Source organism: Pinus tabuliformis, chromosome 3_2, assembly GCF_031772625.1.
Source record: "Pinus tabuliformis cultivar Carrire ecotype Pingquan chromosome 3_2, CPIR1, whole genome shotgun sequence".
NCBI classification, from domain to species: Eukaryota; Viridiplantae; Streptophyta; class Pinopsida; order Pinales; family Pinaceae; genus Pinus; species Pinus tabuliformis.
In genome coordinates this window covers 1,104,480,117-1,104,505,756 of record NC_142302.1, presented here as the reverse complement: position 1 = coordinate 1,104,505,756, position 25,640 = coordinate 1,104,480,117, and the positions used below count along the sequence as shown (strand labels likewise).

Sequence of the window (25,640 nt, the reverse complement as noted above, 5' to 3'; positions counted from 1 at the left end):
TTACAGTCCGTTCACAAAATTGAAGACAAATAGATAAGTGTAACGAAGAAGGTGCGACATGGTGCTATGTAATAATTTATTTATGTAACTATCCAGTGACTAATTTATGTAATAATTTATTTATGTAACTATCCAATGAATAATTTATGTAATATTTTATTTTAGGTTAGTTATTAATTGAAACCCACCGTTAGCGGAACCAGCGAAACATCAACGGTTCCATTCCCATTACCGACAAAATAAAATTTCAGTTCCAACCTGAAAGACTTCGGAAATGCGAAATATACTATGTGGTATATGTGAAACTATGTATCAGAAACCAGTCAGGATCTCCTTAGCTGGGAGCCTGGAACGATACAAAATTCATCCTTCTTGCAATAAAGCAAAAATAATTATACAAAGAAATATCTTTCCCTTTAAAGATCGCTATTTCACGACGAAAGATCTTTAATTCTCATTCAATTTAGAGGAAGACGGTTATTTTTCAGCCAAGAAATCCGGTTTGCTTCCACACCGCGTTTCGAACCCGGTTCATGTCTCGGCTCTTCAGCCCGACCCCTAGCCAGACGGAGGATGTATTAAAAATCCGACAGCGGGCGTGCTCCCTCGCCAGGTACTCGTGCGGTGGTAGCCTCTCCTCTTCCTCATCGCCGGCCATCTCGAAATCGTCGGCATCGGGGTATTTCTCTTTCCGGCTGTCGAATCCCAGTATTTTGCTCCACTGCGGCACGTCAACGGGCACCGATTGATGATGATGTCGGAAGCCGGCGTACGACGAGGATTCAAATTGACCGTCGTTACAATTCTTATCTCTGCCATCTTCGACACCTTCAAGATCGGCATCCAGGTCTATGTCGACAGGCCACAGGTCTTCTTCCCACAGCTCTATATTTATACTCCCTGACGAAGACATCGGATATGACGGACCGACGTATCTATCCATGCGATTTGATTCGAACCAGTGACACAGGTTCTTGATCATGTGGGCAGTTAGCAGTTCGATCCCTACCAACGCCAACAAAAATCCAACGAATACTCTAATTTGTTTTCTTGATTTTCAACAGAGGACGATTCTTCAACAGATCGTTTCCAGAGACAGACAATGAGCGTGTTGGGCGTGGTTCAAATCCCCTCCCTGCTACCGCCCATGCCCATCTCTTCAGGCCTCCACACATGAAACCAACCGGCCATTTATTCTGCTCCCTCCCTGCCGCATTTCACTTCATCTCGACCGTATTTCATTTCATTTTGCACGCATTTGGCTTCGTTGACACGTCATGGAGCGCACTACGGACTTGGCTTGCCACGTGTCAATTTTAATTCCTATGAAAGCTATTGATTTGGATGGAGTCTTTCCTGCTGGGTCGGCCACGTAAAACAGAAGGTGAGCCCATCAGCAGTGACGTTGTGTGGGCTGCAACATTAAAGTGTGAGGACAATGATATTGGTGCACAAATTTATTTTGTGAAATTGAAGTGTGGGCAATTGTTGCGGATAGTAAGTGTTTTTGTAAAACACGCTGATTTAGCGAGTAGAATAAGGACATCTGCATATAAAAGAAGCTTTATAACAAATTTGCCCAAATAGATACCATCACCTCCTTGCGAATTTAACCACTTCTCAAGCTTATCGATATATAAACCAAAAAGGGATGCTCACTGAAGTTCTAATTTTGACTTTCACCTCTTCATACAACCTATGCATAGCTGCTCTAAAATGTTTGGGAACCCCAAGTTCCTCCATTCTGTGCCAAAGCTTATCCCTAGGAACCGAGTCAAACGCTTTTTTGAAATCAACAAAGCAACAAAAGACTTCTTCATTTTTCTCCCAAACTTTTTCAATGATGTGCCTTAAAGTTATACAATGATCAATTGTGGAATGTTTAGGTCTAAACCCTGCTTGCCCTTCAGCACGCTTATCTCTTTCTTCTGTCCACTTGCTAATTTTGTTTTCTAGCATGCTTCCAAATAGGTTTGCAAACAAAGGGTTTATCATGATGGTCCTATAATTGGAGGGATTATTAATGTCACCGCTCTTGAAAAGAGGTATTGCCATACTAGTTGTCCAATTTGTGGGGAACCTCTGTTGTATGATGTTGTTGAAAATTGTTGTAATGTGAGGTGCAAGAATTTTCGAGCCCCACTTTAGATATTCTGCTTGGAGTTCAGCTAAGTCTTTTGCTTTTCCAACACCCAACTTCTTGATACCCATCTCTACCTCTTGCACTGTGAAGAGTTCAGTATCAGTGTTGACCAAGGGGGAGGGTCACCCTTGGGATCTTACTCATAGAGTTGTCTTGCATAGTCAAACCATTTAGATGCTGTAATACTATTTCCAGTTTTGAAGTTGTAAGAATATTTCGGGCGGTAGGGCGAATGTGGTGGCGGTTGAATCCAAGTTTTGAAAAAGAAGGAAGACTAAAAGCATGAAAGGTCATGTTGGCTGTTGTGCCAATTGAATCACTCTGAAGAGACAGATTGAAGGAGAATTTTGACAAGGATGGTAAAAGTATAACTTATTAATAAAGCTATAAAGTTTATTTTTCAAAAGTGGTTTTGTTAAATGCTCGGAGAGAAAACGAGGAGGTTGAGATGATATTAATTATTTTATTAATAATATTTTGTTAAAATTTATGGGGTGCTGAAGTCTTAAATGACTCATTGGTGAATGTTGTATTAATGGTTGTTGTCATATTTATAAATTGAGATGATGTTAATTATTGTATTAATGATATTTTGTTAAAATTTAAGGGTGGTGAAGTTTCAAATAAGTGATTGGTGAATCTTATATTAATGGTCATCATAACATTCATAGATTTAGGGTTTTTGTATATTTTTAGTTAAAGTGTAATTAAAATTAAATGGGGTTAAAAAGATAGTGTGTATTTTGGGTACGGTTGAATTTATGTTTATATTAAGAGGATGGTGAATTAGTATAAATTTAATTTTTATTTTATTTTAAATGAACATTTATCAATCATTTATTAATTTCAAAATATTAAATGCATATAAACTGAAATCATAGTATATAGAGTTTAACATGGAAACCTTTGTGGAAAAAAACCATATAAACTTATTTTTATAAATCTCTATAGGCACGAATCTATTGGATGCACCGATCTTTCTAGCTAAGCTATCACTCATCAAAATATTGTGTAGGCGCCAGCGTACTAGAGACACGTGTCTCCTTGGCTAAGCACCAACTTAAGGTCTTCATACATAGAGTACTTCTAACTTCACCTGCATGTATCATACTTCATGCATTTCACAACATCATCATACCCTTAACTTTCATGCTCAAGCACCTCTCCTTGCTTCATATCCTAAACATAGTTTCAAAAATAGTCACACTTAGCCTTCATGTCCTAGGGAACCTCATAATATCATTCCATGTATATAAAGATTATCAAGAATTTCTCAAATTGCATTATTTTTTCATACAATGATGATCAAATATTTTTCAAAATCATTTTCATCTCTCTGATATATATGTAACTCTTAGGAATCTAACAATGGTATAAGTGATTATCTCTAGTTTACCATAAATGTCCAGACAAATTATAATTTTAAAAGAATAGACAAAGTTAGAATTTTAGACCAAGAAAGCTTCATTTTAGATTGTATGCTTCTAAAGAGAAAAGGTCATTGAAAGAAGAGATATTACTTAAAAAATATTAACCATTTAAATAACAAAAACAATTTTTTTTCAATTATAAAAAATATTTAAATGGTTAAGATGTAGTTTTGTTATCAAATTATTTTTCTTGAAGTGCAAGTTATATCAGAAATAAGAATGAAATATATTCCACTTGTCATAAAATAAAATTTATTTGAGAGTATCATTTATATTTTTTTATATATATAGAGTAACATCTAGATGCACGAAATATGTTAAATATTGAATTATGCAATAAATATGAATAAGCCCTCATTAAGAGTTACTCAAAGTATTATTATAAATATTATAAATATGGATGATTTTTTTTTTTTTGTATTTTAAAGTTACGTAATAAAATTATATTTATTTTCAATAAAATAATATATATATATATATATATATATATATATATATATATATATTAGTTTCTAAATATTTATAAAATTATGTTTTTTTAATATGTAATGTTCCTAAACATGAATTTAAGTGAGATACAAAGCATGCAAATAATCCAGCAATCAGAAAAATGAAATATACATTAAGCACCCATGGAAACACTAGAAATAAAGCACTGTTGAGTCATATTATAAAATATGAGAGTTAGGTACAATATAAAATGGAATGGTGCACATGGGCTTGTCTCAAGGACAAGCTTGACAAAACTCAGGTGATAAAATAGATGAATTGAAGGTTGTTACCACTGTTGCACCAAATTGAACTGCCCTGCCCTAGAAAATTGTTATGTCTGTTGACTTTGAAGGGTCGGAATCACTGCTTCTCGTGCTTAGAAAATTATGAGATTTCAGCTCCTTGCTCCTTGGCCTAAACCCAGAAAAACTCACGAAGGAATTGGCCAAATGTTGACCTCGGAATTTTGGCCCAAATTCCCCTTAGCTCCTCTAGCTGTTGGCTGAGTTGGGACCCCTATTTGACCCCTTAGATCTGCCCAGAAAATTCTATAAATTTAGGAGTGTGATCCTTGTCGAATGTTGGGCGATTTAATTATCTATTAAATCCATGTCATTTAATTTGTCAACCCGGGGGTTTCGTAAACTTAGAAGCAAACCAAAATATATGGGACCTCAAATGAAACAGGTGTAGGAAGTTTGTTTAGAATGGAAATGCATATTACAAATGTTTGATCAATGGAATTAGTTTACTTTAGAATATAGAGAAGAGTCTCTTGTTCAAGAGTCCTTATTGTCCTTCTACAATCTTTCTATAATAACATTGCCAAACACCTAAGAAAGTAGGAAAGAAAGCAAGAAAATATTGTTTTTAGTTCAGCTCTTAGCTCATGGAGAAGAGTCTCCTAACTTAGGAGGAACTGGTTGTCCTTCTCACATAAAAACTAGCTACTAAAAGGAAATCAATCTTCACATAAATGTAATCTAGGAAAGCATATAAGAAAGTAAATCTTGTTTCAGTTCAGTTTAGCTCATGGAGAAGAGGCTCCTAACTTAGGAGTTCCTAGTTCTCCTTCTCACATAAAAACTAGCTACTAAAAGAGATCAACCTTCACACAACAAAACATGGCCATAACATGAATTCATACTGAAATTATCTACAAGTATTTACAACAAAGAAATAAGATGAACATCAGAATTAAAACTAGTATATTCACAACCATGAACATTAATCTACAACAAAGTGTACTTATCTTGGTATGGGGATCCTTCCATTCCTCAATGAGCACACATGAACAACTATCACACCTTAAGAATCAAACAACACTCGTAATTCATGATTTGGAGAAAATGATATTATTCATGTTGAATGAACATAAACCTAATGTGATGCTAATGAATAACTGATAATTGTTCTCCTTTCCTTTGAAGGATGCTCCTCTTATTTATACATGAATTAGGGATATCTACTCAATAAATGTAGATCCCTTAAATATATACTAGATCCATACTTGTCTCAACTTATCCCTAAATACTAGATACAAATCCCATGACACATCAAGATCTCTTTGATCTTTCTCCTTGGAATATGGTCCATCTCTTGAGTTGAAATTCGAATTTGATCTTGGGAGGTCACATAAGGGTATCTTGGAAGCTTCCAAATGATCTACACATGTTATCAAACTCAAGCCATTATTAGGTATAAGCAAATATATGTTATTCCTCTAACTTTTAATCATAAATTCACTCTAAATACATGAAATTAATAACTTTGGAAAATGTAAATGTGAACTCATGTAGTAATGATAATGTAGGTTTATGTAATGATAATGTGATGGAATGAGGTGACAAAATGAGGATAAAGGTGAAAAATAGAGTGAAAGTGAATGTTAATTTGGCGGCCCAACATACCCCCCAACTTAAGTTATTGCATGTCCTCATGCAATCTATTGCATTGATTCACTTTATCTTGATTTAATCATTTTCATGTCTTGCTTTTATATGAACTTTGGCTGATATCGATTTTTTTTTTTTAACTTTGCATAATTTTCTTTTTGACAACTTTGTTCTTTTTGGCAAAGTCTTCTTTCTGAAAAACATTTGATTGCAACATATTATTTTGGTTGGTTCTTGTGTGACAACCAAAATTTGATTAGTATTGGTTCTTATGTAACAATACTTTCGTTGTTTTTGTGTTGCATCAAAAGACTTTGAAAACATTTAATCAACCATTCATTCTTTGATCATTATTTGCAAAACATGTAATGTTTGAATCATAATGCAATAATAATTGTTTGGAAAAGTATGTTGGTTAGGATATATATGACATATGAAAAGTGATAATGGAATATGAATGCGAATATGAGGTATGAAAATGAACATGGTGAAACATTTTCCAAAAATTATAATTTCAGTATTAAAGGAATTGTATGATAAAAAGATAGAAAAGAACATACCTTTACTTACCTAAGTGGTCAAACTGTGCATATGTAAAAAAGTGTAGCTCCTGCTGCTGAATCATAGAATGAAGAATACAAGAGTTTGATATGTGTCTTGGTTGCATACATGATGGATGAAGTTGTGTATGTGGATCCTTTATTACTGCTACTGAATCTGTTCCAAAGTATAAAATATTGTTGAATCTGCTACTGAATCATATAGTCTTCATGTCGTTCCATATCGTGGCACAATTCTTTCCATGTGAATAAATGTGTTGATGTCGAACATGGAAAGAAGTCATTGGATTACCGGCCATTGATGAATGTCGTTAACCAATGCGAGGAAAAATCACCATTAATGTCAATGAGTGCCAAGGTACCCAAATACATCTTGCGAAGTGTGAATAAATGAGCTGATGTTGAGCCACTTGCAAGATCCAACAAACAAGAGACATTAATGTATTCCCATTGTTCGTTGGAAAATAGACTTGTCATTAGGGCATGCAAGCCTCAAGGTACTAATAATGACTCTAGTCTTTATCCCAGATCAGGTGCTGAGGTCGATGGGTCAAGACTTGTTGAAAGGTGGGCCTTAAGTAATCCCACATCAGTCAACGTGAGTTCGTATAAAATGATTGGTAGGACTATAGATAAAAGATGTCATAGTCAACCAGTTTTTATGATAAGGAAAACAAGGCAACTAGAGAGATGGATGGTTTATTCATGAGGCAAAAAGATGAACTGAAAAGAAGGAAAAAATGTATGCGAATTAGAAAAGTAGACATGTATGAAGTCATGATGGATAAGGCAATGAGTCAGTGGACTTTAACATGGATGACTGATGAGGCTTTGAAGGAGAAGTGTGGGTAACATATCAGGACGCAAAAGATTTATATGTAGTGACAAATGTCATGACATATGTAATTATCTCCTTCAATCTTTCAATGATGAATGTGATTTCTGGAGATCACATCTACATGAACTTGGATTGTCTGCGCACCTGTAAAAGATTAGTACAAATCCTGCATGAAAATTGTAAGAGCTTTTTGATAGATATAAAATGTAAGAATGAGTATGAATGCTTAGCAACCAAAATGAAATGAAAAAATTTTACATGTTGCTTTTGCACGCAAGTTCGTTAGCATAAGTTGTTTTCAAGAGTTATGAAATGTCCATTTGCAATTTTATTTTTTTTATTACTATTATTATTAATTTTTTTTAAATTGTTTTGATTTTTTTTTTTTACTAAAATGCATTTTGTATTGTTATTAAAATCAAATAAAAATAATGATAAAATCACAAAAAAATGTTTTTAATTGTTTTGATTTTTTTTAATTGTTTAGATTATTTATTTATTTATTTATTTTTTAATTGCTTTGATTTTTTATTTGTTTTTCTTTAATTGTTTTTGTTTTTAATTTTTTTTATTTGTTTTGTTTTGATTTTTTATTTTTATTTTTATCTTTAACTGAAATAATCACTTATTAGTAAAATTCACTCTATCAAATATAAATTAAATTTACAAACTAAAAAAATGAAAATCTAAAATGGTCAAACTAGATTAAACTAATATTAACAATAAAAAATAAAAACTAAATCTAAATCTAAATTAGAATAAAAGTAAAAATAAAAGAAAAATAAAACTATAAATAAACTCAAATAACATTAAATACCAATACTAAATCTAAGAAAAAGTAAATTTAAACTAAATTAAAAAAATAAAATATGATTAATACCAGATATTTATTAGATCAAACAACCACGGCACCAGTTTCACCTCCACCAACATTATCCTCCTCTTCAGATTCGCTATCACCTTGAACTAGCTCAACGATTTTTTTTTAATCTGAGGTCTCCGTAGATGATTCTTCAGAAAAACCCAGAAAGGGTTTCCCTTGGTTCAAACCTTCAAAAATAGACCTTTCACAGCTTGGCACTCCTCCAATTTTGAATTATGTTGCTGTGACTGATCCTGTCAATCTCTGTTCTCCCAACTCCAACAATCCTCCTCAAATGGCCCTCCAAGTGATCTCCTACTTCTTCCGACCAGCTCCATCTCTACAATTCCTTCCTCCAACTCCCACGTGAGCCTAGTGATGGCGCTCTGCGCAGGCCCAGGTAACTGTAAATCAGACTGTTGGGATGCTAGCTCTACTGGATCCAAACTTGCAAGAAAGGTTGGCCCTTTGCTACTCTCCCAGTCCTCTAACTCTCCCGGCAAATGCTTGATCACTGATAGCTCCAAACTCCCCTTGTGTATTCTCCATCTAGCTAGAAATATGCACTCCCAGTTGTGGTTGAATGGTAGTGCTATAACACACTCCCGGAACTCCTGAAATACTTATGGAACTACCTCTCTAGGGCGGGCACGGATGATCCCCCGAAGTAGAGGTTGAATCTCCCACTTGAGAAATTTGTGGCTAAACAACCATTTGACTTAGCTAAACAGCAGAGTGAACATTCACGTAATTTTGATTGCAAGGTGTAAGAATGAATCCAAAATGAGAGCTTCTCCCTCCTTATAACTATTTGGGCCTCCCTAGCCTCATGTGGGCCCTCCGTCCACCTATTCGACTTTCCCTCCAAGCTATTTGAAAGGGCCAATTTGAACTCCCATGTGGGTGGCCCCGACATTCCACTAGCAACCAAATAAAGTCGAATTGCCTCCTAAGTCCCTCAGTCAAAATTGATGGGTTCTCTTCCTTAGCCAAAATTGTACAAAATTATGTAGCAGTACTTGTTACAAATGTGTTTGAGAAGGGACATGACATAATAGATTTTTTATTTAAAGAAATTCACTGTGCATAATTCATCATGTTGGTCCAAAGTTTATTTCGTTACTATGTTTCACAAATCTCTAATTTATTTCATGTCAAACACAATGCACTTGCCAAAGTTTCCACCATCATGACATATTGTTTCAAAAATAATTTTGGATGTGGTATATATACTAGCATATATATTGACATATATGATGGTATATACATATGTATATATGCTAATATATATACAAAATATATGTTAGTTACTGACAATCAATATATATGCTACAATATATATCAATTTATATTTTGTCACACATACACACACACACACACATATACAAGCCCCAAGGATTAATTCAAGTGTTCTAGAGCTAAACATGAAGTTCTTTGATATTGTTGCTAGTTGTTGCTAATCATAGGTTTTAATATTTTTGATTCCTTTGGGGTGAGGCCCTACAATCAGGCCTGATGGTTTACCTGATTTACGATCCACAAAATGTGGGGAAGTACTCCAAGATTTATGTGTTTTCATTCCAAGTAATATATATATATATATATATATATATATATATATATATATATATATATATATATATATATATATATATATATATATAGATATATATGTATAATTCTTTTGGATTTTATCTATCCTTCTTCAATATTCTTTAGAGACACTTCATCCCAAAACTTCACATTTGTATAAGATAAAAAGAGTGATGCAAGTATCAAATATGTTTTTTTTAGTTATCCATTAATTCGGAAGGTCTACTAATTACACTTGTTTTCAATCCCATGGTTAGGTTGCATTTAACAGAAGATCCATTGCATCAACTTGAGTACATATAATAAGAAAAGTGGCTTTTGGATTGGCATGAATAAGGAGCATGTGAGGAAGTGAAATTGGAGGAAACTATGAAGAAAGGCCACAAGAGCAATAGGGTCGAGAGTTGCAAAAATATGAGAAAATGTTGGCGATAACTAATTGGTGATCTAAAGGACTTATGACTAGTTTACGATGGTGTTCTAAGTTTGATCCATGGGAATTTCAGTGGTGACTGGCTTGTCTAGAAGTTGTAACTTTGTTGAACTACTAACTATCATTGTTTTGAGTGGGTTTTATCATCCTTGGGTTCCCACTTTGAAACGATTTTGTTCATTATTTGGTTAGTTTTTTCACTTGTTATCCCTGCCACAGGGCAGGTATAACGCATTCCAAAATGCGTTGAATTTGAAATACTGGCTCTTTGACCAAAAAATCATATGAAAATTGGTAAGGTTAACTTTATAAAAACAAATTATTTCTTTTATTAATTATATTAATTCCTATTTTCCTTAATGATAATTGGTTCAGTTGCATTGGCTCTTATTATGTAATCATGATTGAGGTAAAATTGTCATACAATCACCTCACATAGTCAGTGCTCAACGAATTAAATTCCTGCATGCCTCTTACCTTGAAAGTCCACAACACTGGTGATCGTAAACGAATTAAAGATAAAGCTCGAGTTTCTAATCATGTCCCTTCACCTCGTCTCCATTATGATTCTGCTAGTTTCCATTATGGCCTCGACCATAAGGTTCTTCTTGTCGCTAGTACAATACAGTTCCAAAAAGTACACTATGTGAACACATGATCAAAAACATTGAGATTAGATTTTTCAAATATTAAAAAAAACTGACACAAAGGTAAAAATGATATAATATTTAATCTACAAAATGATAAATAAAAAGACAATATGCTAATTATTATTCACTTAGTGCTTAATAGTTACTTTTACCTACTTACACCGGATGCTCATGCAAATTCCATATTAAAGAGTAATCATCTTATGAACTCGTTCAACGAGGGATGAAATGCAAAACCAACATATGTTTAATTTTGAAGTTTAATTAAGATGTTACTTTACCTTAATTAATTTGGATTATATTTTCACTTATCTTTCTTGGAAGTCAACAAGAGGAAATTGTTTTTAATAGTTTTTTCCACTTAAATTTGGTCGAAACGAGGAAATTGCTTTTAATAATTTTTTCTACTTAAATTTTGTCGAAACATTGTGAAATAATTTTGACTACAAACTACATATTTTTATCATAAGTTTCATAGGAACTTTGTAGTAGAATTTGACAAGCGAGTACATGTAGAAACTTTGTAGAAAGTATTTTGACTCGATAAGTGGACAATTTTTGTGAGAACTTGATAAGTGCACAATTTGTTTTTTAGTTCTTTTAATCATATTGTTTTATGACTTTATTTTCTATTTTAGGGATAGAGACAAAAATGGTATTAAAGTATCTCCTAAATACTATGATGGCATGAATTTTGGTTACGATTTCCTAATTGAATTTTTAATGGCCTCTTTCCTATTTAATAGAACATTTAGTGGAATTTTTTTTTTTTTAGTATATAATTTTGGTCTTGTTAATGATAAAAAATATGTGAATATACACTATATTTAACACATCAATTTCAACTTAATTAGCTGAAGTGAACTATACCTCGCAATCGAGATTCATTGCGCGTTGGATGAAACCTTCACACATTTGTCGCACATTATTTGAAGTGAATTATACATAAGAATCATGATTCATTGTGAGTTGGATGAAACCTTCACACATTTGTGGCACATTATTTATTACAATAAATAAGAGCAGTACTTGAAGACTACCGAGTGAGTTATGACAAGCCAGTGTGATTTAATACTATCACTATTTCGTCCAGACGAAATTGAATTCACCAAATTCGATTAGTTGTACAGTTTCATTTGTGCCCCTTCACAAAAATATGTATAATGAAATTTGAATGCTCATAAAACAAACACCAATAAATATTATTATGTTTTATTTTTAAATAATATTTTATGTCATGATTTGAGTTGTTTGATTTTAAATTATATATATATATATATATATATATATATATATATATATATATATATATATATATATATATATAATAATTTTAGTAAGTTTCTATTGTATTATTTTTCATTTTTACAATTTTTAAAACAAGAATTAATTTAAATTTAATGTCAATATGGAATTTTAACATTTGTAGATGACAAATAATTTTTTAAATGGTAATTTAAGTAATACAAATTGTGATTTCAAAGATTCTTTATTTATCAAATTTTAATAAATAGAAAGTTATGTAGTTATCTTAGATCAAAAGTCCTCTATTTATAGAATCCCTTTATGTTTTATAGAAAAGAAGTTATTGGCAACAAGAGAATAATATATTTTTTCCTTAATCATATAAATTAATTTAAATTAGACCATTATTAAACAAGGTTATTAAATTAAGTAATTAAATAGATATGTTCTATGTAAAAAGTGTATGATATGTTGTAAGTTGAATATTTATATATTTTTCAAATATTTTTTGGAATATTAGTACATTTTAATTAAGAAACAATTATAACAAACACAATGTTCTATGTATTTAAATGGTAGCTATTTCACTGCACGGTTTTAAGTTATTGCTAGCAGACAAACAAAAATTTTGGTTGAATGCCAACTCCTTGTCCATGAGCATGGTAACATTCTCATTCATTATTATTCAAAACAAATCGGGTTTCGATTACCATGGATTTATTTTCGGCCAATACAATATAAGTGTGTATTTCATTGTTAAACATGAGCTAAAAGATACATTTTACAAAACATAGTAACTAGATAAATGGACGACAATGCCCTTCAATTCTCCCCTACAATAATTTAGTAAGAAAATTTCATCACAAAATAAAATGAACAAATATGATATTAAAGTTTGCAAAAGAAACCATCCACAAATAAAGTCCTTATTATGTCTGCCACTAATGCAATCATGAGTTATCTTACTATTTTAATTGTATCTTTTTCAATATAAAGTTGTAAGTATTTATTGTTTTTGCTCTAATTTAATTATATCTAAACTAATCGAGAGTCACTACTCGGTAACCCTTGTTCAAATGTGGGAGCTAGTTCATACCTTTCAAAGTTCAATAATTAAACTAAGTGGCAGGGAATGCTAGCTATGTAGCCTTGTTATGTGTAATGTTCGATAACCCATATATCTTAAATGAAAATTAGGTTTACGAATATTACAAATGTAATAAACTAGATTAAAGAGAAAAGTAAGATGAGATATGTGAAATATACCCTTGTATTATGATAATTATGGGAGGTTTTGGATACATAGTTTTGATCCATTTTGAGTAACCTTATTAGATTTAGCTTTGGCTATTCACCCAATATTGCATGAGGAATTGCAAAGTCTCAAGTGTGGGGGATATGTTGGGCCTTTATTTTGGGGCCTTTACTATTATTAGAAGTGTGAGTTTACCCCTTTCTACTTCCTATTATAGCCTATTATCATTCCCATTTTATCACAATCACTTGAATTATGGTCATCACATGATGATGAGGTGTGATGTTAAATTCAATGTTTTTCCCTTGTCTTTAATGATTTATTTGAGCTATAACTTTCCTTTTCTAATGTGAGTATCATATTTTGTAGCCCTAGTAAAGATATAATAACCCAAATCGTTAGTTGTCATATCCATGCACCCTTGGGTTGAAATATACCACATGGTTTTTCATTGCTAGGAGGCAAGTGTAGGGTTCCGATGCATACACAACAACAACAATTGAATAGTTAATCTATTTCAAGGTTGTGGCAAGTTGCATGTATATTTTCATGTATTCCATGTCATGAACATGTCCTATGCCAACATACAATTAGTTACCCATGTCAACAAGAGTTGTATTTATCAATGGCATTACACCCCACTCTATTTTTGGGCTGTAAACAATTAACAAGTATGTGTGCTCTCAAGAGTTATTCATGGTCCAATAAGCCCTCCCCTATATTAGATAACATCTATAAAAAGTAAAAGTTTAAGCTTGATGTTTATAATATTAAAGGATTAGTCAAGAAAGTAGTCAATTTGTGTGTTGCAAAGTTGTTCAAATGGTCCAACCTTAAGGCCATATGTTGGTGTGTATTGTAGTTTGATGGAAAATAATATGTGTATCCATGTTGACTCTATGCAATCTATATTTATAATTGTAATGTTAACTTGTGTATTATTTTTTTAATATAAATGATGACATTGTGAGTTTTATTTCATAGCAAGTATCTATACTATAATTTTCCTTTGTAACAGAAGTTAGTAGGTAAGGTCCCCTAACTAGTTTGCATTGAAAATTTATTTATTTCTTAGTTAGATTAGCTAATTAGATATATTTTTATTTCTATTTATTTTCTATAGATTAATATTTTAATTCACTATAATTTTAGTTCTTGAACTTTCATACATCCTTAATTGCAAAAGTGTGGACTCCCTATAGAGGTTAGGAATTGAATGTTAGGTCCCTATAATACTAGTGTATCCCCCTTATTATTGTTGTTAGTGTAGCCCCCTATTGCTATTGTTTGCCCATGTATCCCCCATATTGTTATTTTGTGCCCCATAGAAGCCCACTATTGTTATTGTTGTGCCCTTACATTATTATTGTTATGTAGGTTTTGATTATATTGTGACCCCTTAGACTCCTATTATACTAAGGAGGTCTTACCATTTGTCTCATACAAGAATTGTTCATTTATGTAATGTAAAGGAGGTTTACCCTCAAAGAGGATAATTTTAAAGTCAATGATCTATATTTTCTTCTGTTTTGTGAGTTGGTTGCATAACATTTGATATTAGAGCTTTGGATTCTAGGGTTTTGCTACTTCAAGCAGGCCATCTTGGAATTTTTGCTATAAATTATTTTTACAAACGTTTAGAAGCCGAAATTTTGATCACGTGGAGTTGAATTCTTGATGAACTTCCTCTAAAAATTTTGGATCTTGGTTTGTTATAGTTTATGAGATATGGTCCAAAGAGGTTAGGGTTTTTGCATGCTCCAGAATTTAGTCTCAAACAGGTGACCTTGGAAAAATTATCATAACTTTGCTAAGATAATCAAATTTGAATTTCATAAAATTTTACTAAAATTTCATAGATTGTAGTTTTTCTTGTATCATTTTTAGGGTCGAAGGTTGATAAATTGACATGTGGCGTTCATTAAAAGTTTTCTCTACTGAACCAATCCATAATCATGCCATAGTGGGAGATTGGGCATAACTTTATCTTGAAGATTCAAATATTGGTATCACTTGTGGCATTAGAATGACGGCTCAGAGGGCTACCACAGGACTGAATTTCAAATCTTGTAGAGTCGAAATTACAGAGATACAACATTTTCAATATATAGCTCCAAAAAACAAGCAAAAAGGTGTGTATATATATTTTTTTTAATTTGCATAACTTTTGTTTGAAAAATTAGTTTGAAGTGATTCAAAGGGCATAGAGAAGCATATATATCATTATTTCATTCCAATATTCCTCAAAATAACAAATAAACACACACCTAGTAAGAAACCATAAAACTCTAATATGACACATGAAGAAGAGGAAGAAATGTAACATGATATATCAAAGTTACAGGACCAAGTGTAGCAAATTTCACTCTCACAAAGAGCAACCAAAAATTAATTGGGAGTGATTAATATTAATATGGATTGGTTAGAGAGAAAAAAATAAAAGGATACAGGGATGGATTAAAAGGGGATATGGAAGGTTTGAATGAAGGTTTGAGAAAGTTGTTGCAAGAAAGGCTTCCCAGTGGTGACAAGGTAAGCTATGAAAATTATGATGAGGACAAAAGGAATTTGAATTATGATTTTAGAGACTCCAATGTTGGGTTTAAAGCTCACCATATTCCAAAGATCATATAAGGAAGTTTGATGACAAGGATATGGTAACATGGATACTACAGATGGAACAATATTTTGATCTCCATTATGTGCAACACACATAAAAGTATGCATTTCATCTTTATATTTAGAACCCAATTAGTTTGTATGGCATCGATGGATTTGTTCTCGTAAACCACTTGTCACTTGCTCATTTTTTAAGAAGGAAATGATAGCGCATTATTAAGATACAAAGAGGAACACCTTCTTTAGCCAATTAATAAATCTAAAACAAAAGGGTTCAATGGCGGAGCACATTGAGGACTTAAAAATTTGAATACTAGGGTAAATGATATTACAGAGGAGCATAAGATTGATGTCTTCATAAGTAATTTAAAGGATAACATCTAACATGAGGTTCACCTTTAGGAACCTGATTCATTGGACAAGGAATTCAGGGTGGCAAGAAAAGTTGAAAGCAAAATTATGGCAACAAAGAAGTCTACCACTCACAACTATAAATATGGAAGTGTTTTTGGTCCTACCCTTCCACAACCTACAAGGTTGACACCATAACGATTGGAGGAAAAAAGAGCAAAATAGATTTGTTACAGTGGTGATAACAAATATATTAAAGGTCATAAGTGTGTTGAGAATAAATTATTTTACATAGACTGTGAAGAGGAGGAAGGAGAGTGACAATAAACATCAAAAGAAGAGGATATACACAAGGAACCAACCCCATAGAAACAAGAAATGAATCTAAAGATATCTTGTAATGCATTGGTAGGAATCACCACTCCTCAAACTCTCAAGATAGAAGTATATAAAAAGAAGAAAAAGGTAATAATGTTGATTGATTCATGTAGTAACCATAATTTTATTCATTGTAATATAGTCAAGGAATTGAATTGCTTCCTATATTAAGCACCAGAGTGTCAAGTGATGGTTTTAAATGAAGGAACTATAAATTTCTCTGGAAAGTGTCATAATATCAAGCTAATCATAGGGGAATATGTATTGAATAGTCCAATTCTTTCCATTCCAATGTGTGGTGTTGAGGTTGTACTAGGATTCCAATGGTTACAATATTTGGGGACGATAAATTTTATTTTTCAAGAACTTTTATTGAATTTTTTTGGGGAAGGAAAGGAAGTTGAATTAAGGGGTATCACAGGGAAACCAAGAAATATAATCATCTCTAATGGCATGAAAAAGCTTCTAAAGAAATAAGAATGGGGCATAATTGCGTAATTATTCTCACTAGAGGTTCAAATAATGAAATCATTTATTTCTCCATATCTCCAGAAAGTCTTGGACGATCATTCCAAGGTATTTGAGACTCCCAAAGGCCTCCCACCTATTTGTGGTCATGAACACGTTATTTGTTTTATTCCAAGAGGTGTTCCTCCAAACATCAAGCCTTACAAATATCCCTATTCCCAAAAGAGTGAAATTAAATGTATGGTTGCAGAAATACTAGAGGTCGGTACAATTCAACCTAGTCAAAGTTATTTCTCTACTCTAGTAGTATTGATGCACAATAAGGATGGATCATGGTGTATGTGTCTAGATTATAGGGAGCTCAGCAAGGTCACTATTAAGGATAAATTTCCCATTCATGTCATTGATGAATTATTGGATGAATTACATGAAGAAATTTGCTTCACCAAGTTGGATCTTCATTTAGGATATCATCAAATAAGAATGAAGGTTGAAGACATTCTGAAAACCACATTCATAACTCATGAGGGTCATTATGAATTTTTGGTCATGCCTTTTAGCCTTACTAATGCACCTTCCATATTGCAAGGTTCGATGAATTCCATTTCAAACCCTTCCTTAGAAAAATTGTGCTAGTATGTTTTGATGATATATTAATCTACAACAAGTCTTAGAAGGAACATGTTCAATATGTTGACAAGGTTCTCAAACTATTGGAGGAGAAACAATTATATGCAAAAACCTACAAATGTTTCTTTGGAGTACAGGAGTTGGAATATTTGGGTCATGTTGTATCTCATGAGGGTGTTAAGGTAGACCCTAACAAAATTAAATTCATTAAGGAATGGAGAATCCCCACAACCGTAAAGAATCTTTGAGGATTTCTCGGGTTGACAGGGTATTATCGCAAGTTTGTTCAGAATTATCAAAGCATAACAACACTTCTAATAACATTACTGAAGAAATATGCATTTTCTTCGACTCCATAAGCAACTAAGGCCTTTGAACATCTTTAAGAGGCAATGTGCCAAGCATCGGTCTTAGCTATGCCAAACTTCAAAAAACCTTTATTGTGGAATGTGATGCCTCAGGAAATGGAATTGGTGGTGTTTTAATGCAAGAAGGAAGACCCATTTCTTTTGAAATTAATCCAATCAAAGGAAAGTATTTACACAAACCTATTTATGAGATGAAAATGTTGGCAATACTACATGCATTAAATAAATGGTGACCTTACCTAATGGGAAGACACTTCAAGGTAAAAACGGATCATGATAGCCTTAAATATTTTTTGGAACAAATATTGTCTTCAGAAGAGCAGCAAAAATGGGTGACAAAGATGTTGGGTTATGAATTTGAAATCATCTACAAAAAAGGGAAGTAAAATGTGGTTGTATATGCACTCTCAAGAAAGGATGAGGATTTGGAAGCATTGTTTTGTGTCATTTCTATTATCCAATCTAATTGGATAACTAAAGCTAGAGATTAATGGAAGAATGGTGAATAGGTTTGGAAACTCATTCAAAATTTCCAACAAGATCCCAATACATCTGATACATTTAGCTGGAAAATTGATTCATTATGGTACAAAGATAGCTTATATCTTTGTAAGAATTCCAAACTCAAACAAAGTATTCTTTTGGAATTACATGCCTCCTCCTTAGGAGGGCACTCATAATTTTTAAAAACTTACTACAAGGTCAAGAAGGAATTTTTCTGGGATGGACTTAAACCTAATATTCATAATTTTGTCGCAGAATGTTTGGTTTTCCAACAAAATAAAATTGAGACAATTAATACCCCAGATATGTTATAACCTTTGGTCATTCCAAGTCAGCGTTGGGAGGAGCTCTCAATGGATTTTATCACAAGTTTACCCAAGTCTGAAGGAAAGAGTGTCATCATGGTGGTATTTGATAGACTTGCCAAGTATGCACACTTTTGTGAATTATCTCATCCTTTTAAAGCCAGTAAAATTGCTATTGCATTTATGGAATCAACTCAAAATCTACATGGAAACCAAAAGATTATTGTAACTGACAGAGATCCCATTTTCACTGGATTTTTTTGGACGGAATTATTTTCTTGTATTAGCACTCAATTAGCTCATATCTCATCTTATCATCCTCAATATGACGGGAAGACTGAGATAGTGAACAAATGTTTGGAAGGATGTCTTTGTTTCTTTATATCTGATAAAAAAACACAATGGACCAAGTGGTCACCTCTAGTTAAATGGTGGTATAAGACTTCCTTCCATACTGAAACAAAAATGACCCCATTTATGGAACTTTATGGATATCATCCACCATCAATCACACCATCTTTAAGTGAAAATTCTAAGGTTCAAATAGTGGAATATCACATCAACGTCAACAACAATTTCTCCAATTCTTAAAGGATAACCTCACTCTAGCACAAAATGAAACAACATGAAAATCAGCGACGCAATGAAAGAAGTTTTGATGAAGTCAATTGGGTCTTTTTATAGCTACAACCATACAAACAAATGTCCATCAAGCAATCTAACAAGGATAATAAATTATCAGCCAAGTACTATGGTCCTTACAAGGTGTTGCAAAATATTGGCACCATGGCATACAAATTGGAGTTGGCTGCATCTTCCCGAGTACATTGAGTTTTCCATGTTTCATGCCTAAAGAAGGTTATCGGTGACAAGCTTCTAGTTCAAACAATGTTTCCGAAACTTGATGAAGAAGGAAAAATAATATTTGAGCTCGAAGCAGTCATAGAAACAAGAACCTGACAGCTACATAATTGATTAATTTCAGAGTATCTCATTAAGTAGAATAACTTACCTGTTGAATATTCCACATGGGAGGATGAGAATTTTATACAAAAGCATCTGGAACTACTCAAGCGTTGAGGATAACACTTTTTTGAAGGAGAGGGGCATGTTAGGTCCCTATATTGTTATTGTTAGTGTAGCACCCTATTGTTATTTTTGTTCCCATATATCCCCCATATAATTATTGTTGTGCTTCTCGTAGAAGCTCGCTATTGTTATTGTTGTGCCCTTACATTATTATTGTTATGTAGGCTCAGATTATATTGTGACTCCTTATACTCCTATGTATACCAAGGAGGTCTTATCATTGGTATCATAAAAGAATTTTTCATGTATGTAATGTAAAGGAGGTTTGCCCATTGATAAGATAATTTTTAAGTCATTGATCTATCTTTTGTTTTGTTTTGTGAGTTGGTTGCATAACATTGAAGGTTGAAGAAAAATAGTTCTTTTTAAGGAATTGAAAAACTATTTGATGCCTGTAATGCAAAACAATATTGTATTGTGATCTAAGCTCAAAAAATTTTCTTCTAGACATAATCCTAGTGATCCAACAAACCTTTAGAAATTTACTTTCTTCTTGATTGAATTTTATCTTTTAAGTGTAAAGTGTGGATTTCCCCTACAAAAGTTAGGCACTAAAGGTTGAAGAATAAAGGTGTTTCTTAAGGAATCATATAACCATTTGATGCCATGATACCAAACAAAGGACTATGATTGGAGTCAACAAAGTTCTCTTGAAAACATAAGCTCAACAATCCAACAAACCTTTGTAGCCCTTTAAATTTTAGAAAATAGAATTTTATTTCCAATGCATGTCTTATAGCAATAGATTGTAAAAGTTATTTTATAGCTTGAGAATCATTTATGTACTAATTGCACACATACAATGTTAGTGTTTATAAGTTTATGAATATGGATTGACAATTGAATGAAACTTAATTGAAACAATGAAATTTCCTAACAATAACCTTCTCAAACTAAAGGAGGTTTTATATAATTAAATTTGAGAAACCTACTCAAATCAAAAGAGGTTACTGTTATTTAAGGTTCCCCAAATATGATGTGGATAGGCTCCTAAAAATATAAGAACCCTCTCCAAATTTAGGAATAGGAGGTGGCACAATATCAATTTCAAATAACCTTCTTAAACTAATGGTGGTTGCATACAATTAATTTCGAACAACCTTCCTAAATCAAATGTAAGGTTCCTCAGATTTTATGTGGATAGGCTTCTTAAAATCTAGGAACCCCTTTCAAGTATAAGGATAAAATATTAGTAGGAGGCATGTCCCTGGTAAGAAATACTTTTTAATCGACAAAAAGTTACAAAAGGGCTCATTCTTCCTAGCAATTTCAAAAAATCTCATCAAATTTAAGTAATCTTCTCAAATTTGAGGAAGGTTTCTATCGTATACCTAAGGTATATTATTAAATATATTATCATACTATAATAAATAAATATCATGCAATAATTATTCTATTCTTAATCGTTATTACAAATTAATGATTACATTACATAACAATTGTCATATGACAATTGTTATATAATATTTATTTATTAGGTTATGATCATAAATCTAATAACATATCTTAAGAATGTTACACTTTTTTAGATAATAAAAAGGTGGTTAATGGTTAAGAACATGTATTTATTCATAATAAGTTAAAGGTTCAAATCTAAAAGGGGTTGTCCACAAACAAGTGTTTGATTATTATTTATTATCTTTTTGAAAAGGTAATTTTCAATCTACAAATAGATTTAGCCCCTTAAATCTCCTTTACCACTTGGATTGTGTATTGCATACAACTTAAATTTACAATTCCAATAAATGTTTTCTAGATTTCAAATGACTAAAAAATATACTTAAAAGGAGCCAATATACCTAAAAGGAACCAAAATATAGAATAGTGAAACTACTTGAAATATTTTGGTGTTGATTATGAACTTAAAACTAAAGGAGTGTTATTATTATTTACTACTCTTTTAATCAGTGAAAAGTTACGAAATATGTAAAGAAAATAAATAAATTTTAAAATTGATTAGAATTATACTCTTAAACTTAAGTGTATAATATGTGTGTGTGTTTTCATGGGTTTGCTAGGAATATAGAAAATAATAGATATATTCTCCATGATAAATAACCGTGGATTTATCAATTGTTGTAAGGGATTAAATCTCCTTTGAATTTATTTATAATGCAATATAAAAAAAATCATTGTTTAATTGATGTTTTTTTAGGTATAAATGGATTCAACCCATTGAAAATCTCCTTGAACACTTGGATGGTGTAGACTACAACATTTAAACTTACAATTTCAATAAATATTTGCAAAATTTCTAGAGGTTCCAATGGAAAAATATACCTAAAAGGAGCTAAAATGTAGAATAGTGAAACTACTTGACATATTTAATTCATAGTTCTTTTATTGAAATATTTTATTGGTAACTCAATTTTTTATTTTTATTAATATTTTTAAATTTCATTAATATTTTTTAAATGCCACATATTAATTTTATATTAAGAATTTAATGGATTACAAATCTCATTTTTGTTTTTCTTATTAGGAAATAAAATTACATGGTGTATATGCTCAAGAGAATTCAAGTGCACCAAAAAAACAATAAACATAAAGAAACCACAAAGAACAATAAAAATCACCATTGGGGCTAAGTAAAAAACTTACTTACCCCTTCTTTCCTTTCATCTTTTCCACTCATGTAATAGGAGTGGCATTTACAATTTCTAAATGATTTTCTTCTACTACCATTAGATTTTCCTTATCTAAGTATGAACTCTTAGATACATGAGATTCATCTCCTTCTACGGAATTGGGATTATTGCTTCTGAATCTTACGATCTTGGGATCATTGTTCCTTTGTGTTTGCCTCATCCATCTGGCATTATTGTTGGAAATAATACTGAGAGGGGGGGTGAATCAGTCTTATCAAATTCTTTTCAATTTATACAAATATTTGCAGATCTGACTAATGAAACTTGCGTATACCTTCCAGACTTATATTTTAATATATTCTTCAAATGTTGATCATTAATCTATGAGTCAAAACCATATAATAGTAAATAGGAACAAGAAAAATAGATATTCACACCAAAGAACACAAGATATAAGGTGGAAACCCAATGTGGGTGAAAACCACCTGCTACAATATGTCTCTATCTTCTTTCAATTATAAACTTCTTTTTACAATGATTCTACACTGGTGCAGTCTTATACCAACACGCAGGCTTCAACTTGCAGAAGGCTACAACCTTCTCTTTTCTTCCAGGGACCACGTTTCATAAATTTTCATACTGGATCCATGAATATCAATCAAACATCAAATAGATCTGCAATCAACCAACTTCCCTGTACAAATACTGAATCAATAACTTCTCAACACACAGCAACTAGACACCAATTCATAACCCTGAACACAGCAGTAATAGACAGAAACAGCTAAAACATATTTCAAGAAAAGTCCGCAACTTCACCAATAGAAACCTGTGGATATCCACACTCTCTCTGTGTGAAATCTGCGATCTTCGCACCTGAGCCGTGCCAAGCCTGCGGATCTCCGCTCCTGCGTCGTGTCTGGCCTACGGTTCTCTGCACTTGCACCATGTCTGTCCTGCGGTTCTCCACACCTGCATCCTGTCTGGCCTGTGGTTCTCCGCTCCTACACCGTTTCTGCTATGCGAGTCTCCGCACCTGCGCTGTGTCGCATCTACGATCCTGTGAGTATAATACTTTATCAGACTTCAAGTATACCCCAGACTATCATATTTACAGATCTGATCATGCGCCACAGAGATCTCGGCCTATCAGTAGATCTGTCTTCTAATGCTCAGGTTTCTCCTTGATTCAGGTCCAACTATAACTCACCAACCGATCACCAATACTTTAGATCTTGCTCTTCTTAAGATATTCAACCCATAAGTGTATAGCCAAATGATCTCCTTTCCTTTTTATAGACTAGGCCCTACTCAAACCATGGTCCAAAACCATAGAGATCCAATACTAGGGACCCAAAACCTGGGTTCAATACTTTAGAAGCAAAACCACAGACCAAAACCATAGGATCAAAAATGTCGGACTAAATACCATGGATCAACCATAAGATTTACCACGTGCGCACATTTTTCTCTGCATGGAAGTGTGTGTACTTTACGACTGCACTTTTTGTTCGGTAAACCTGCGGATATGTCCGCATATTTTGTTCAACACGCCTGCGTACATCCGCGACTTCGTAAACAAGAACTTGCGGGTATCTCATTTTCTTATATTTGAGAGCCTGAACTTGTGATCTGCAATTTTGAGAAAGTTGCCATCAAGGACAACACTTATGCCATTGAGCCAAACCTGTCATAATGCCAACAATCTCCCCCTTTGGACTTGATGGCAACCCAAAGTCACTCAAAGTATTTTCTCCCCCTTTGACATCAAGGGCAAAGGGTTATGCTCCCTCTGAGTGCTGAAATATCTGCTCGGCTGTGCTGTCCAAGCTCCCCCTGACATATAGGCAAGATCTGCAAGAATATGATCTACAAAAGAAATATGACTTTATACATCATAACTGACCTTCCTATCACCAAAGACTCATACATACGACTCCCATAGGCATATGACATTATCCATCCCAGGCATAGTGGGGCAACCAAGATAGGTCGTTACATGACAAAAGAAAGATAGAGACAAAAATATCAGTAGCATCTGTCAAGCACTATTCAGATCAGTATCCATGTTCTCCTTCTTCACTTGCTCCTCCTGAAATCAAGACAAACCGAAGAATTGAACCAAGATCTTCTATGATAATGCCAACAATGCATTATTAGAAGAATATATGCTCCCCCGAACATGTGCCAGATTGTCTCTGACAGACCCATATCAGACTCTTCATCCTTGCTCTTCTTCAAGTCGACTGTACCCACATAAACCAACATATGTACGCGTATACTCCATATGAAACTCGTGTAAAACCAACAATCTTCGAAACAGACAAGATTTAACAACAAGATGATGCATCAACTACCCCCAGCTTTTGTCTAAGGTATTCAAAGGTATCCCTGGGTAGTGGTTTGGTGAGAATATCTGCAACTTGTTCCTTAGAGGGAACATACTCCAACTTGACCTTTTGTTCAAGCACTTGTTCTCGGAGAAAATTATACTTGATCGGTATGTGCTTAGTCTTTGAATGCATGACAGGATTCTTTGAAATACTGATTGCACTTGTATTGTCACAGAAAATAGAGATAGGTGGAGTGCAAGTGATTTGAAGATCTTGCAATGTTTGCATCATCCAAAGGAGTTGTGTGCAGCAAGATGCAGCAGCTACATATTCTGCTTCAGCTATAGATGATGCAATAGAGCTTTGTTTCTAGCTGAACCAAGATACTAATCTAGGACCCATGAATAATGCATCACCACTAGTGCTTTTCCTGTCATCCATGCTTCCTGCCCAATCCGCATCTGTGTATGCATGAAGTGTGAGATCTGTACCTCTAGGATACCATAAGCCATAGTTTTGAGTTCCTTGAAGATACTTGAAAATTCTCTTAACTGCCTGAAGATGAGTTTCTTTTGGATTTGCCTGAAACCTTCCAACTATTCCCACTGCAT

At 33.0% G+C, this 25,640-nt stretch overlaps 1 protein-coding gene across 1 annotated transcript; it reads right to left on the bottom strand.

Moving 5' to 3' along the window:
• Positions 1–273: 273 nt before the first annotated feature.
• Positions 274–1,187, bottom strand: LOC149184525 (protein S40-6-like). Its single transcript, XM_089418931.1, has one exon. It carries the CDS (start codon positions 980–982, stop codon positions 485–487), a length of 498 nt encoding a protein of 165 aa, XP_089275057.1. The 5' UTR covers positions 983–1,187; the 3' UTR covers positions 274–484.
• Positions 1,188–25,640: the final 24,453 nt, after the last annotated feature.

What these genes read in the sequence shown, in the direction of transcription:
- LOC149184525 (XM_089418931.1), bottom strand. Translation starts at nt 982, where the DNA reads ATGATCAAGAACCTGTGTCACTGGTTCGAATCAAATCGCATGGATAGA.